The sequence below is a fragment of the Coregonus lavaretus genome, assembly GCF_964263955.1.
Source record: "Coregonus lavaretus genome assembly, chromosome: 26".
NCBI lineage: Eukaryota > Metazoa > Chordata > Actinopteri > Salmoniformes > Salmonidae > Coregonus > Coregonus lavaretus.
Window position 1 is genome coordinate 15,076,332 of NC_140013.1, and position 17,287 is coordinate 15,093,618.

A 17,287-nucleotide genomic window follows, 5' to 3' on the forward strand; every position below is an offset into this window, starting at 1 on the left:
CCTTCTTCACAACAATTGAACCTCTCTCCTGGAAGTTCTTGATGATCCGATACATGGTTGATTTAGGTGCAATCTTAATAGCAGCAATATCCTTGCCTGTGAAGCCCTTTTTGTGCAAAGCAATGATGATGGCACGTGTTTCCTTGCAGGTAACCCTGTAGCTCAGTTGGTAGAGCATGGCGCTTGCAACGCCATGGTTGTGGGTTCGTTTCCCACGGGGGGCCAGTATGAAAATGTATGCACTCACTAACTGTAAGTCGCTCTGGATAAGAGCGTCTGCTAAATGACTAAAATGTAAATGTAATGTAATGTTAACAGAGGAAGAACAATGATTTCAAGCACCACCCTCCTTTTAAAGCTTCCAGTCTGTCATTCTAACTCAATCAGCATGACAGAATGATCTCCAGCCTTGTCCTCGTCAACACTCTCACCTGTGTTAACGAGAGAATCACTGACATGATGGCAGATGGTCTTTTTGTGGCAGGGCTGAAATACAGTGGAAATGTTTTTTGGGGATTAAGTTCATTTTCATGGCAAAGAGGGACTTTGCAATTAATTGCAATTCATCTGATCACTCTTCATGACATTCTGGAGTATATTCAATTTGCCATCATCAAAACTGAGGCAGCAGACTTTGTGAAAATTAGTATTTGTGTCATTCTCAAAACTTTTGACCACGACTGTAATCTGAGGGAAATATGTGTCTCTAATATGGTCATACATTTGGCAGGAAGTTAGGAAGTGCAGCTCAGTTTCCACCTCATTTTGTGGGCAGTGTGCACATAGCCTGTCTTCTCTTGAGAGCCAGGTCTGCCTTCGGCGGCCTGTCTCAATAGCAAGGCTATGCTCACTGAGTCTGTACATAGTCAAAGATTTCCTTAATTTTGGGTCAGTAACAGTGGTCAGGTATTCTGCCACTGTGTACTCTCTGTTTAGGGCCAAATAGCATTCTAGTTTGCTCAGTTTTTTTGTAAATTCTTTCCAATGTGTCAAGTAATTATATTTTAGTTTTCCCATGATTTGAATGGGTCTAATTGTGTTCCTGTCCTGGGGCTCTGTTTGTATTTGTGAAAAGAGCACCAGGACCAGCTTGCTTAGGGGACTCTTCCCTAGGGTCATCTCTCTGTAGGTGATGGCTTTGATAATGCCGGTGATGCCTTGTAACCTAAGCTTTTGCCTTGTATCTGAATCAATCATTTTCCAATGTCATTAATACTTGCATTTAGTACTCAACTCTCACACGCAAACCACACCGGCCACGTTGCGTGCGCTGCAAAATAAAATGTACATGTTATTGAATTATTTCACCCACACCGCTCGCGCGTGTAAAAGAGCTTCTGCGTAGCCGAGCACTAAAATAGAACTTGCTTCTATTTGAGACGCTGCAAGTCCCCTCCTTATTGGATATCAGGAAGATACAAACCCACGCGGATGCTTGAAAGAAAAATGAGGAGATTAATTAAATATAACTTACAAAAAAATGAACTAGGTTTCCCTTTTTATCTGTGGATTAATCGGAGTAAAGAAACATACAATTTTGTATGACTCCGGGTCAAAATTCTACAAAAAAAAAGCTAAAAAGAGGACCATTTTTCCCTGCTTGCACACATGGCTAAATCATCTTCATGGAGTCAGATAAACATTTTAATAGACCTTGTTCATATTAATTGCATAGTCTTATGGGTCGCATGTGGGGTATTACAGTGCCTTCAGAAAGTATTCAGACCCCTTGAGTTTTTCCACTGTTACAATACAGCCTTATTCTAAAATAGATTAAATTGTTTTATCCCCTCAATCTACACACAATACCCCATAACAACAAAGCAAATACAGGTTTTTAGAAATGTTTGCAAATGTATTAAAAATAAAAACAAGAATATATACACTTGCATAATTATTCAGACCCCTTACTCAGTACTTTGTTGAAGCACCTTTGGCAGTGATTACAGCCTCGAGTCTTCTTGGGTCTGACGTTACAAGCATGGCACACCTGCATTTGGGGAGTTTCTCCCATTCTTCTCTGCAGATCCTCTCAAGCGCTGTCAGGTTGGATGGGGAGTGTTGCTGACCAGCTATTTTCAGGTCTCCCTAGAGATGTTCGATCGGGTTCAAGTCTGGGCTCTGGCTGGGCCACTCAAGGACATTCAGATACTTGTCCCTAAGCCACTCCTGCTTTGTCTTGGCTGTGTGCTTAGGGTCGTTGTCCTGTTGGAAGGTGAACCTTCGCCGCAGTATGAGGTCATGAGCACTCTGGAGCAGGTTATCATCAAGGATCTCTCTGTACTTTGCTGCGTTCATCTTTCCCTTGATCCTGACTAGTCTCCCAGTCCCTGCCACTGAAAAACATTCCCACAGCATGATGCTGCCACCACCACCATGCTTACCAGTAGGGATGTTGCCAGGTTTCCTCCAGACGAATCTTGTTTCTCATGGTCCGAGAGTCCTTTAGGTGCCTTATGGCAAACTCCAAGCGGGCTGTCATGTGCCTTTTACTGAGGAGTTGCTTCCGTCTGGCCACTCTACCATTAAGGCCTGATTGGTGGAGTGCTGCAGAGATGGTTGTCCTTCTGGAAGGTTCTCCCATCTCCACAGAGGAACTGTGGAGTTCTGTCAGAGTGACCATCTGGTTCACGGTCACCTCCCTGACAAAGGCCCTTTTCCCCAGATTGCTCAGTTTGGCCGGGCGGCCAGCTCTAGGAAGAGTCTTGGTGGTTCCAAACGTCTTCCACTTAAGAATGGAGGCCACTGTGTTCTTGGGGACCTTCAATGCTGCAGAACATTGTTTGTACTGTTCCGGAGATCTGTGCCTCGACACAATCCTGTCTCGGAGCTCTACGGACAATTCCTTCTACCTCATGGCTTGGTTTTTGCTCTGACATGCACTGTCAACTGTGGGACCTTATATAGACAGGTGTGTGCCTTTCCAAATCATGTCCAATCAATTGAATTTACCACAGGTGGACCCAAATCAAGTTGTAGAAACATCTCAAGGATGATCAATGGAAACAGGCTGCACCTGAGCTCAATTTCAAGACTCATTGCAAAGGGTCTGAATACTTATGTATATAAGGTATTTATGTTTTTTGCAGAAATGTCTAAAAACCTGTTTTGCTTTGTCATTATGGGGTATTATGTGTAGATTGATGTCCATTTTAGAATAAGGCTGTAACGTAACAAAATGTGGAAGTCAAGTCAAGGGGTCTGAATACTTCCCGAATGCAGAGTAAATAAAATGCATATGATGAATATTACCGCACTACACACACACACACCTCCCCAGCCCCCTGACACACACACCAAAATCGACACAGGAAAGTGGATGAGGAAATTCGTCTTGGTAATTGTTGAGAGGAGCGTTGCGGGAACAGTCTTGGTGGAGCGTGCCAGAGAACTGGGAGCAGCAGTAACTTAACGGATTTTCCTGGGGCCCGTTCCAAGCAATTTACGTAACGGATTGAAAAATCACTTGACATTTCAACAATAATTAGAGGGGGGAAAAACAGTGTTACACAATACCTTTGTCTCGTTTCTTTATGCAACGTCCAGGCTATCACACCATGTCCAGTATGGCTTGAACCATCTGGCTGCTATTGGCTTTCATAAGACCTAGAGATCGGAGAGTTCTGACAAAGTCCAAGCAGATAAGAAGACTCTGAACACGGTTTGGCTTTGCAGTCCCAACTTGACAGACCCCAAGGAGGCAAGGTGTACTTGTCTTGGACTGGAGGTATACTGCTCAAATCATAGGCAAATGCAATTTTTTTGCCTAATAATGATATTGGCAGAAGACTGCCTCAGTAGAAATTGTAGGCAATTTTTTTGAAACCTAGAGTCTTAAATTACAACAAAAAATGTAGCCAACACAGAAGTCTTGTGTATGATCCTCAATTAAATTGAGGTGGTCTCAATGACACTCACGTTTTTCTAGGTTACATTTAGGGGTAATGATTATTCTAATTAATAGGTGTCTTTATGTGGATAGTCTAGTGAAAATGTAAACTGGATTCTTAATTTTGTTTGGGGATTTACTGGATGCAATGTTGTAGTCTTGCTTATTGTAGGCTATTTGGAATATGAAAACTGAACTAGGCTTATATGAGCTTATTGCAGATCTCCATCCCTGACCTAGGCTTTATTGCAATATGTCTTGTCGTCATTGGTGACAAAGCAGAGAGCTAGAGATTTTTTTTGTCCTCATTCAAGTCCACTGATTGGCTCAGCTCCAACTTCAGACGGTCGAGTCAAAAACCACAATGTGCCAACTACAAGCCTATTTCTTCTGTATTTTTGGGTCATTTTTCGTACCAGCATACTTTGACCTCAAATTGCGTGGATGGTTCTCAAAATGCGTGCAGGTTGTTAGGTCTGGTGTGTATGTGATACTGCTATTACAGCAGGCCCCAGCGTCTCATAGCCGCCCTCTCTTCAAGAACTACAGGAGCCTGGCAGAGAAACCAGGAGCCTAGCGTGTGTGTGTATGGCTGTGCTCCACTGAGGCAGGGTGAGGAGTAGAGTACTGGACGCCCGCCAGGTGGGCCTCACCTGGGTTCTCCCTCTCCCTCCTCCTCTTCTACCCTGCTCTGGCTCTCTCCCTCATTATAATGAGCAGGGCTCACTTCCTGCATTCCTCCCCCTCTCTGTGGGAGGCCAGTGGCCCGTGGATAGACACCTGTGGATAGCTCCATATATTCACCATCTCCCCTGGGAGATAAAAGCTAAGAGCTTTGTCCCACACGCCCACACAGTGTTACATGTCTGGAAAATCCACTGTTTCACAACAACTGGCTAACCTGGCCCATGGAGGGATCTGGTCCAACACTGCCCCCTACGGGGTGTCTCAGTGGTTGTGGTGGCGTATGTGTGTGAGGGCGTGTGCATGTCTCACCTCTGTGCTTGTGGTAGGAGAGCTCCCTGTTGGTCACTCTGAGCCACCTCTTCTTGAAGGTCCTCTTGCCGATGCGTTTCCTTCCCTGGGCCCGCTTCTGTACCTCACTGTAGTAAAATAAATATAGACTTGACATTGGCACAGTAAGTTTAACTTTACAGCCAACAACCCATATTTATGTGTAGCTTTCTTTATGAACCAGAAAATCAACCAATCAATATATGTGACTGTTTATTAGAGTTAGCTGGCTAGCTAAGTGAATGATCCCGCTTAGTGACAAACCCCTCTGGTCAGGACAAACTCCTGGCCCAAGTTATGACACCTAACTTTTTACATTAAGTTTAAAGATTTAGTCCTGGACTAAAAAGCACTTTCAGTCCAGGAAAAGGACACATTAGCTATAACCAGTAACTGGATGTGAGCCACTCACCCCTCTTTGAGAACCACAGAGTCCTCCACCCCGCTGGACTCCTTACTGACGTTGGAGGAGATCTCATCTAGGAACTACACACACACACGAGAGGCCACAATGTTAGAGGGAAACACCATGCTAAATCAGCAATGCATACAAAACTAACATGGAAAATCGATTTACCAACATGTGGTTGGTAAAACCTTGAGTTTGACACGTGGTCTACAAAATCAAAATCAAATGTAATAGGAAGGTCGCTTCACAACCAACAACTCACCTTTTTTACTTTTTCAATACATTTATCTTCTTGGAATGATTTGAAGAAATCGTACATGTAGGATTCTTTAAAACTAGACTAAAGACAAAACAGACACAAAAAGTGTTAGTTTTGCCCAGAGCAGACCTACAGACACAACCCAATGGGCAAAAACTGGTTAAATCAATGTTGTTTCCACGTCATTTCAACCCCAAAAAATCTATATGATGATGTTGAATCAACATGGAAAACTAATTGGATTTTCAAAAAGTCATCAACGTAAGGGCATGGTCTTTTTTTCACCCAACTTTTAACCTAAATCCAATGACATGGTGAAATGTTTTGTTGATTTCACGTTGAATTCATGTTAGTTGACAACTCAAAACTAGAACTTGAACTGACATCTGTGCCCAGTGGGAATTAATGATTGATAGACATGTTGACTGACTGATAGACAAGGGAAGATTGATAAATTGATTGGTAAGCATGTTGGACAGGTTGATAAGACAGACATTCATACATACCAGTTTGTTTTTGGACAGGCTACCCCAGCTCCCCAGAGTCTGGATGGTCTTGGAGATGAGAGTGAGTGTTCGGGAGACCTCTAGGTCCTGACAGATGAGTGTACAAAACACGGTCAAATACCAGGGTCATGTTCATTAGGCACCAAATGGAATAAAAACAAACTGAAACAGGGAGGGATAACATATTGTCAATTGCAAACACTAATTTTCCATTGCAAAACGTTTTTAAAATGTTCTCTGTTGCGTGCCCTAACCAGTTTATATCAGAACAGCACAGTGGTGGGGAACCCCTGCTAAATGATTATAGGGGAAACACTTGACACAATAGTCTCAGAGTCTTGTGTGTACACATTTTCTAGAAATCTGTGTAAAAACAGTCAGCTCATGTGAATATGCATCAAAACATTTTTGGAATCTAATCCAGTTTCTCAAATCAAATCATGGGGACCCTCATTTTTGTTCTAACCCAGTAATAACACTCCTAACTCAATACATGAAGGGTTTGATGATAGAATAACAACGTGCTCTCCCTGAGGGTTCCCCAGGAATTCATTTAGAAAAACTGATCTAATCTACCCTTCCAAATATGTTATTTTTGAGTTTTTGTTGTAATCTTTTATTTTTGGAACATTTATTTTACTAAACATTAAAATAATTTTGGACAAACAAAGGAAGTTTGGGGTAGCCTACACACCATTCCATCATTGGAACATCCACACATTTTGGAAATGTACACCACCATTCAAAAGTTTGAGGTCACTTAGAAATGTCCTTGTTTTCCATGAAAACATACATGAAATGAGTTTGAATAGGAAATATAGCAAAATGAATAGGAAATGTAGTCATTGACAAGGTTAGAAATAATGATTAATTGAAATAATAATTGTGTCCTTCAATATTTTGCTTTTGTCAATGAATCCTCCATTTGCAGCAATTACAGCCTTGCAGAACTTTGGCATTCTAGTTGTCAATTTGTTGAGGTAATCGGAAGAGATTACACCCCATGCTTCCTGAAGCACCTCCCACAAGTTGGATTGGCTTGATGGGCACTTCTTACGTACCATACGGTCAAGCTGCACCCACAACAGCTCAATAGGATTGAGATCCGGTGACTGTGCTGGCCACTCCATTATAGACAGAATACCAGCTGACTGCTTCTTCCCTAAATAGTTATTGCATAGTTTGGAGCTGTGCTTTGGGTCATTGTCCTGTTGTAGGAGGAAATAGGCTCCAATCAAGCGGCGTCCACAGGGTATGGCATGGCGTTGCAAAATGGAGTGATAGCCTTCCTTCTTCAAGATCCCTTTTACCCTGTACAAATCTCCCACTTTACCACCACCAAAGCACCCCCAGACCATCACATTGCCTCCACCATGCTTGACAGATAGCATCAAGCACTCCTCCAGCATCTTTTCATTTGGTCTACGTCTCACAAATGTTATTCTTTGTGATCCGAACACCTCAAACTTCGATTAGTCTGTCCATAACACTTTTTTCAATCTTCCTCTGTCCAGTGTCTGTGTTCTTTTGCCCATCTTAATCTTTTCTTTTTATTGGCCAGTCTGAGATATGGCTTTTTCTTTGTAACTCTGCCTAGAAGGTCAGCATCCCAGAGTCGCCTCTTCACTGTTGACGTTGAGACTGGTGTTTTGCGGGTACTATTTAATGAAGCTGCCAGTTGAGGACCTGTGAGGCGTCTGTTTCTCAAACTAGACACTAATGTATTTGTCCTCTCGCTCAGTTGTGCACCGGGGCCTCCCACTCCTCTTTCTATTCTGGTTAGAGCCAGTTTGCACTGTTCTGTGAAGGGAGTAGTATACAGCATTGTACGAGATCTTCAGTTTCTTGGCAATTTCTCGCATGGAATAGCCTTCATTTCTCAGAACAAGAATAGACTGATGAGTTTCAGAAGAAAGTTATTTGTTTCTGGCCATTTTGAGCCTGTAATCGAACCCACAATTGCTGATGCTCCAGATACTCAACTAGTCTCAAGAAGGCCAGTTTTATTGCTTATTTAAATCAGCACTACAGTTTTCAGCTGTGCTAACATAATTACAAAAGGGTTTTCTAATGATCAATTAGCCTTTTAAAATGATAAACTTGGATTAGCAAACACAACGTGCCATTGGAACACAGGACTGATGGTTGCTGATAATGGGCCTCTGTACGGCTATGTAGATATTCCATTAAAAATCAGCCGTTTCCAGCTACAATAGCCATTTAAAACATTAATGTCTTCACTGTATTTCTGATCAATCTGATGTTATTTTAAATGGACAAAAAAAAATGCTTTTCTTTCGAAAACAAGGACATTTCTAAGTGACCCCAAACTTTTGAACGGTAGTGTACATGCATGTAATTGCATCATTGCATGATGTAGGCCTACAGTGAATGTTCATTTCACGTTTAAAGCCACTGCTACTTTGTTCTGCTGTGCTAAATGGGTTCTTTGCATGCTGTGTAGTCAGCCCTGGTTTCCAAAGAGATTCAGCCTGCCACAGAATTCTCCCCGTTACGAAAGGGTCCAACCTCTCCCTTCAGCGCGATCTGTAGAAGGCACATTTCCATCTCCTCAGAGGTCTAATAGTCTCCAGCATCAACACTTCATACGCAACCACTGGCTGGCAGATTAGAGGAGAGTAGTACCACACACACACACCACAACTCTAGCCCCTCACGCACCCTCCTAAATCGATGACAGATTCTCTAGACTTCCTTCTTTTCAAGGACCAATGAGCATGTACTTCTGGAGTAAATATAACTCAGACTCTTACCATTTAAATGGTCTGAAATGCTTTGAGCGATGCTCATGTTCAACCACAGATCCCTCCAGAAAGCTAGGGTACGGGTTTACTGCAGTAATCTAAGTGAAAGGATTGTCCTGGGATTTTGCACAAAGAAATAGGCCTATCAGTAGGACCTAATTCTAACATTTAGGCTACAGTACGGGTACATTTACTAATAAATGACATGGTAAAATGCTAATTAGGCCCACACAGTGATATCATACGCTACATGGGATTCATTTGAACAACTTGGCTAACAATTCAGTTTGGTAGTAGGCTAGGCCTAGCGCAACATTATTATCAAACAGTTGACTAGTGTTTCGTGCTTGGTTTAGCCATTGTCTGTAGCCTAGCCTACTTTACTTGGGAGCTACTTGACATCTTACTCCAAAATGCATTAAAATTAAATGATGTTGACACCATCTTAAATATAACTGATGCGAGCCACTGCACTGTAGAGCGATGAGGAGCAAGCTGTGGCTGTGCACTCATGACACTGCTCGCTCTGTACAAAAATATGTTATAACTGGTCACTGATTTTAAACAGATTTCTATTTACCTAGCATGCTAGCTCTTCCTATAACTAGCTGTTTCCAAAGACTTCCAGTCATTGTGCTAATGCTAGTTAGCAATTGCGCTAACGCTAGTTAGCAACTTCCTTCAAACTGCATGCAGACATAAAAATGGTATCCATGAGTTTATCGGACTCTGGGTAAGTAGAAAAAGCGCTTAGTGCGAGATTTTGGCAACTATCTTAAAAGCGCGTCTCGGAACAATTATTTAGTAAAAATAGATCGAAAAAATATTTTTAAATCATATTTCTGGGAGTGGTGGCAACGATTTAGCAGCAGTGAGGCGTCGCTGCTAAATGAATATAGGGGGAACACTTTCACTTTTAAGTAGCTATACCATGACACTACATGCACACACTTGGGATACCGCCTATGTGACACAAATGTTTAAAAAAAACATAGGTATATGGGCGTACTCACAGGATGGTGTGGGCGGAGCTGGAAGGTGTGTGGCGAGAGAACGGCGACGGCGAAGAAGCGCAGGAACACGAAGCTGCTGACCGCCGAATACTGGACGTGAGGATCATCTGCAGGGGAGAGGAGGAAGGGAGAGAAGGGGGGTAGAGGAGAGGACAGGTGAAGCACAAAGAACACTAAAGCTTGGATTGCTCCCTCTCCTTGTCCATTGACTGCTCACAAGGTAAGAAAACAAGGATGTCATTTTTTATTTGGGTGAACTATCCCTTTAAAAGGTGCCAATTCATATGAGCATAGCGGTTTATGAGAACATGACTCGTACCAAGCTCCAACACTACACATTAACAGGACCTTCTCACAGATACAGTAGCTTCTACTTGAAGGGCCTCTGTCATTTTTTAAAATAAAATAAAAATTATTTTACCTTTATTTAACTAGGCAAGTCAGTTAAGAACAAATTCTTATTTACAATGACGGCCTTCACTGGCCAAACCTGGACGACGCTAGGCCAATTGTGCGCCGCCCTATGGGACTCCCAATCACGGCCGGTTGTGATACAGCCTGGAATCGAACCAGGTGGTCTGTAGTGACGCCTCAAGCACTGAGATGCAGTGCCTTAGACCGCTGTGCCACTTGGGAGCCCATAGTCATACATACTATGAGACAGTCTCCAGCACTTTAGTCAGGCTTCTGGCTCCACCTCATGGTGGACATGGTCTCTACAACATGCTGCTTACTGATGGATGATTCATTACACTTCAGTCTTTTTTATAAAGTAATTAGATAATACTTGGGAAAGATTGGCATAATATTTCTGTATCTAATCTACCATCTTTTTCTTTGGCTAGAGACCTGGATCTTTCTACACTAATGTTTATAATATAATATACCATTTAGCAGACGCTTTTATCCAAAGCGACTTACAGTCATGTGTGCATACATTTTTACGTTTGGGTGGTCCTGGGGATCGACCCCACTACCCTGGCGTTACAAGTGCCATGCTCTACCAATTGAGCTACAGAGGACCACAATAATGGGATCTACACAAGATCAACTCTATATTTGCGGTATGAAAACATCTCAGAAACTTTGATTTGTGGTTAGTGGACGTTCTCTCTAATGTGATGAGGCACAGTGAGTACTGATGAGAGAGCTCTGACTGAGGAATAGGGTTGCAAAACTCCAGAAACTTTCCGAAATTTTGCAATCCTTCTGAGGATGAGGAGGTAGGATGAAGGTGAAGGTGAGGAGAGAGGATGAAGATGCGTGTGATGCCCCGCTCACCTGGGAACCGCTTGGAGGCCATGTGACGCAGCGAGCGGAACACGTCACACATGAGCGGGGGACAGCTGGAGCTGGACTGAGTGATGGATGAGAACACCTTCTGAACGTACCCCTGCAGGTTCTCCTGGAGAGAGGACAGACACACACGTCGTGAACACACACACGCACGCTTATTAACACTTCATTCTGTATACCACCCCACTACTAGACAATATGCTGATAGACAGCTTGCGATTCACCAGACAAATGTACAGTTGAAGTCGGAGGTTTACATACACTTAGGTTGGAGTCATTAAAAACTTGTTTTTCAACCACTCCACACATTTCTTGTTAACAAACTATAGTTTTGGCAAGTCGGTTAGGACATCTACTTTGTGCATGACACAATTTTTACAACAATTGTTTACAGACAGATTATTTCACTTATAATTCACTGTATCACAATTCCAGTGGGTCAGAAGTTTACATAACTTAGTGTGACTGTGCCTTTAAACAGCTTGGAAAATTACAGAAAATGATGTCATGGCTTTAGAAGCTTCTGATAGGCTAATTGACATCATTTGAGTCAATTGTAGGTGTACCTGTGGATGTATTTCAAGGCCTACCTTCGAACTCAGTGCCTTTTTGCTTGACATCATGGGAAAAATCAAAAGAAATCAGCCAAGACCTCAGAAAAAAAATTGCAGACCTCCACAAGTCTGGTTCATCCTTGGGAGCAATTTCCAAACGCCTGAAGGTACCACGTTCATCTGTACAAACAATAGTACGCAAGTATAAACCCCATGGGACAACGCAGCCGTCATACCGCTCAGGAAGGAGACGCGTTCTGTCTCCTAGAGATGAACGTACTTTGGTGCGAAAAGTGCAAATCAATCCCAGAACAACAACAAAGGACCTTGTGAAGATGCTGGAGGAAACAGGTACAAAAGTATCTATATCCACAGTAAAACAAGTCCTATATCGACATAACCTGAAAGGCCGCTCAGCAAGGAAGAAGTCACTGCTCCAAAACCGCAATAAAAAAGCCAGACTACGGTTTGCAACTGCACATGGGGACAAAGATCATACTTTTTGGAGAAATGTCCTCTGGTCTGATGAAACAAAAATAGAAATGTTTGGCCATAATTACCATCATTATGTTTGGAGGAAAAAGGGGAAGGCTTGCAAGCCGAAGAACACCATCCCAACCGTGAAGCACGGGGGTGGCAGCATCATGCTATTGGGGTACTTTGCTGCAGGAGGGACTGGTGTACTTCACAAAATAGATGGCATCATGAGGAAGGAAAATTTGGTGGATATATATTGAAGCAACATCTCAAGACATCACTCAGGAAGTTAAAGCTTTGTCGCAAATGGGTCTTCCAAATGGACAATGACCCCAAGCATACTTCCAAAGTTGTGGCAAAATGGCTTAAGGCCAACAAAGTCAAGGCATTGGAGTGGCCATCACAAACCTCAATCCTATAGAAAATGTGTGGGCAGAACTGAAAAAGCATGTGCGAGCAAGGAGGCCTGCAAACCTGACTCAGTTACACCAGCTCTGTCAGGAGGAATGGGCCAAAATTCACCCAACTTATTGTGGGAAGCTTGTGGAAGGCTACCCGAAACGTTTGACCCAAGTTAAACAATTTAAAGGCAATGCTACCAAATACTAATTGAGTGTATGTAAGCTTCTGACCAACTGGGAATGTGATGAAAGAAATAAAAGCTGAAAGAAATAAATCATTCTCTCTACTATTATTCTGACATTTCACATTCTTAAAATAAAGTGGTGATCCTAACTGACCTAAGACAGGGAACTTTTACTAGGATTAAATGTCAGGAATTGTGAAAAAATTGGCAAAGGTGTATGTAAACTTCAGACTTCAACTGTATACTGTACCTTGTTGACCTCAACGTTATCTCCTTCTTTCAGTTTGATCGGGTCAATCTCACAGGTTTTGTTGGATTCACAAATCTATGAAAGAAATGGATAACATTGTATTTAGCTGTTATGCTGAGTTTTGAATGCATTTTCAAACATGTTTTTCCTAGGTTATGAAATTAGCTTCTGTGATGTGGTTCATAGCATGACTTATTTCTTAGGATCGGTGTTCATCTATGATATAATCAATTTGCTCACATCATTATCTAGATAACATATGATGTACATTACCTCATCCAATACAGGCTTCAGGGTGACCGTCAGGTAGCTCCGCCCTACAATCTTCATCATGTCATCGATGCAGCGCGTCGCCAGGGAGTTGCCACGGAAAATGGTGTTGGCCTCCCTAGATAGACAAGATGGGGTTCAGAGGTCAGGATGCCTATTCACTATATAGAGCACTACTTTTGTCCAGAGCCCATAGGGCCCAGGAGAAGTGTGTGTACTACTCACTGAGTGTTCTCCAGCTCCAGGGCAACGATGGCGGAGACGAAGGGCACCAGGCGGTTGTGGTGGAGCAGCAGGCGGACCACGGGCAGCACCGCCTCGTACCTCTCCCTGCAGATGTCCCCCAGAATGTGGGCCGCTGACGCCGAGATGGGCTGAGGGGGAGAAGAGACAGACGGAGAGAGAGAGAGAGAGACAGAAATAAAGAGTGGGAGGCGGGGGGGACAGAGAGAAGTTCTGAAAAACCCCTCGTCCTCAAAAGGCACCGTACTGTGAGCGATGATTGGTCAGCCACTAATGGTTATTGGTTGACTGCAATTCCACATGTAGACGGCCACCACTCACGACAAACTACTGGCAGCGGTGTGGAATATACCGTGGGGTCTGTGGGCGATGGTTGGTCACTGACAGTTTTTGACCGATTGTCGGTCCTATGCGTCCTCTATTGTACACTCATAACTTCCTTCCTTAAAGGGATACTTGGGGATTTGGGCAATGAGGCCCTGTATCTACTTCCCGAGTCAGATGAACTTGTGGATACCATTTTTATGTCTCTGTGTCCAGTATGAAGGAAGTTAGAGTTAGTTTCGCGAGCCAATGCTAACTAGCGTTAGCACAATGACTGAAAGCCTATGGGTATCAGCTAGCATCCCTTTAAGTTCCTTAATGAGCATAATGTACCATTCAGACCGACAGAGCAGGTGTGTGAACAAGACAGGTCTAAGGTTAATACCTTAATGTCTGGGGACTTGAGCAGCAGCGTGCGGAGGGGTGTGTAGCAGGCGGAAGGCAGCACATTGTCCTCTGTGTAGGTTACGTTGAGCCTCAGAGAGCCCAGGTCATCGGTCTTGGACTTCCCGTTCCCTTTGGGCTGGAGGAGATACCTGTGGACCAGGGGAAAGACACCCAACAAAACACACCCAGTCAGCGTTAGAGTGATGGCCAGCCGACACATTTGTTTTTGACAGTGGTGAGTGAGTAGGGTTGCACATTTCCGGTAACTTTCCCAAAATGTCCAGGTTTACCAGAAATCCCTGTTTAAAGCTTAATTGAATCAGGAAGGAATAAGCAGAACCAGAATTTCTGGAAAACCTGGGAGTTTTGGCAAAGTTACCAGAAAGCTGCAACACTAGTGGTGAGATGCAAATTATATTTTAAGTCCCCTGTAGCTCCGTTGGTAGAGCATGGCGCTTGCAACGCCAGGGTTGTAGGTTCATTTCCCACGGGGGGCCAGTATGAAAATGTATGCACTCACTAACTGTAAGTCGCTCTGGATAAGAGCTTCTGCTAAATGACTAAAATGTAAATACACTCCCTCTGCTGTCAATGCTGCCTGCTACATAGGTCATGAAATATGGGACGTTTTCAGCCGATCAAGCATAAACCTAATAAAGTAGCTTTTATATAAACAAACTTTTGAGTTTTGCTTCAATGTTACACCTCTGGTGGTGTAGCAGCTTTAAAAAACTATGCAAAGATTGCAAACAGAACGGCAAAACACTTGATATCCCTCTAGTGGTGTGGGGGCTATGCTTTGTGATTATTATTTAACCCTGCTGGTCATTTACATCTATGAACGTTTGAACATCTTGAAGAACAATATGGCCTTAAATGGCCATGTACTCTTATAATCTCCACCTGGCACAGCCAGAAGAGGACTGGCCACCCCTCACAGCCTGGTCCCTCTCTAGGTTTCTTCCTAGGTTCCTGCCTTCCTAGGGAGCTTTTCCTAGCCACTGTGCTTCTACATCTGCATTACTTGCTGTTTGGGGTTTTAGGCTGGGTGTCTGTATAGCACTTTGTGACATCTGCTGATGTAAAAAGGACTTTATAAATACATTTGATTGATTGATAGTTGAGCAATTCAGCTGCGTGTTTAAGCAGTGTGTGAATGAGCTTGGTGGGCCTGCATAGCCACCAACAGATGGAGCAGTTTTCACCGAGTTACATCAGGATGGAACTCCGCATCGCTTCGAAAGCTGCAGCTATGTTTGTCTCTAATCTGCTTGCACTGTAATCGTACAGCAGTACTCAGACACCCAGAGACTTCAGCTGAGCCTGTGTATACTGGGACAGAGTCAATAGATCAGTATACATTTTGTTCAGCTGAGTTGTGGGTCTGTATGTTACAGTGTGTATGTATAGATCATCCCTGCCTTTCTCTTCCTCCCTCTACAGGAGAGATGGGGTACTGCTGGCTCCATGCAAACTGACACCCACACACTAGTCTCACGGCCCTCATGCAAAACTCATAGATCGGTATCTGCATAATCCCTTATCACCTAGATGCGCACACACACACACACACACACACACACACACTGTTTACAGAACACCACCATCGCGGTGTTCAAAGCAGTCTGAAGACACAACGGAAGTAACCGGTCCAAAAAAGTATCACCGATATAGAGTTGCTAGATCGGGGGACAGGATCTGACACAGGTTAATCTCCAATGACATATTGTTAAAGGTGCTACACGTAGGATTTTGTATAATTTTATATAATTTTGAAAACCGCTGTTTGAAGCTGGTAGACCAAAACCGAAAGCAACTTTGTTTTGGTCCACCAGCTTCAAACAGCTGTAAAAATAGTACAATGATTCCCTACACTATTCAGTGCTTATTTTCTCAGGTAAACTGAAATTGAGCGAACAGTGTCGAATTTTAGCAAACAGGAAATGACAGAGCGATTTCCAGTAGATAACACAGTCACAAAGTCAGAACATTTTTCCCAGTTTGACAACAGATGCCGTTCCGGCGGGAGAAATCAATAGGCGAATATCACAGCCAATCGCAACACAATTCTGAAATTATAATGCAAAAAAAAAACACAAAATCCACAAGAAAAAAACAACTATTATTACTATTAAGCAGAAATAGGGAAAAATATAAAGGAACTGGATTTACCCCTATTCCTCTATTCACAAAGAGTATTACAGTAGGACTGATATATTGTAGGATCAGTTTTGCCTTTTAAATCATAATGAATAAGATTATATGGACAGGGGGAACCTGATTCTAGATCAGCAGTACCCCTACTCAGATTATGGGCCCAGCTCTTTTTAACATCCACCCCACAATCTGCAGATCTGATCTAGCATCCACGGATCTACGCAGAAAAGAAGGTCAGCACTGTGAGGGGTGTGACGTCAGAGCGTTGGATTCTTGTGGCTGATAAAACGAGGCGAGTAGCAGCGGAGTACGTAAGAGCCTCTGTGTCATGTCCCCTTATCTGTACTTTTCATCTGCTAATCAGTCTATTCATTTCAGCTAGCTAGCGCTGCAGTCAGATTACATTCTTCAGGTTGAGCGCACTAGCAGGCGTGTGGCTGCGTGCAGTGAGAGCACAACGTGTCCATGTGAGAGAGAAGTGTCTCACGGTCACCCGATTTCCCTAGTAGACTATGTGGCTCTGGTACAAAGTAGTGCACTATATAAGGAATAGCGGCCCATTTCCAATGCAACCAGTGTGTTTCTGAGTGTGTAGCTAGAAGCTAGAGCTGTGGGCTCCTATGGGCACGCGGATGCTACGTGCACCTTTGCATATTGGTGCGTCAGTATGTGAAATCTCACGAGTTAGTGTGAGTAACCTGGCACGGAAGCATCAGGAAGAGAATGTGCGAGGTGAACCTGTGATGTGATGCGTCATCGTTCTTACCAGGCCCTGTGAATGTGGTCATTTCGCAGGATCTTGACAGATACCCGCGTCTCCCCAAGGAAGACATCCTGCGCCAAATTCCCATTGTTCCACAAGTCAACTCTGCAGAGGAACACACACAC

The 17,287-nt window shown here is 43.3% G+C and overlaps 1 protein-coding gene across 1 annotated transcript in view; it reads right to left on the reverse strand.

The window, feature by feature from the left end:
• Positions 1–17,287, reverse strand: part of LOC311101796 (ras GTPase-activating protein 2-like) — a 57,142-nt gene that overhangs the window by 13,386 nt on the left and 26,469 nt on the right. Inside the window, exons 9-19 of the mRNA XM_084142984.1 lie at positions 17,166–17,267; positions 14,241–14,391; positions 13,514–13,662; positions 13,292–13,406; positions 13,019–13,093; positions 11,137–11,260; positions 9,856–9,962; positions 6,078–6,164; positions 5,575–5,652; positions 5,316–5,389; positions 4,886–4,992 (exon numbers count right to left, since the gene is read on the reverse strand). Coding sequence (XP_083999110.1) covers positions 4,886–4,992; positions 5,316–5,389; positions 5,575–5,652; positions 6,078–6,164; positions 9,856–9,962; positions 11,137–11,260; positions 13,019–13,093; positions 13,292–13,406; positions 13,514–13,662; positions 14,241–14,391; positions 17,166–17,267 — 1,169 coding nt within the window. The remainder of the gene's footprint in view (positions 1–4,885; positions 4,993–5,315; positions 5,390–5,574; positions 5,653–6,077; positions 6,165–9,855; positions 9,963–11,136; positions 11,261–13,018; positions 13,094–13,291; positions 13,407–13,513; positions 13,663–14,240; positions 14,392–17,165; positions 17,268–17,287) is intronic.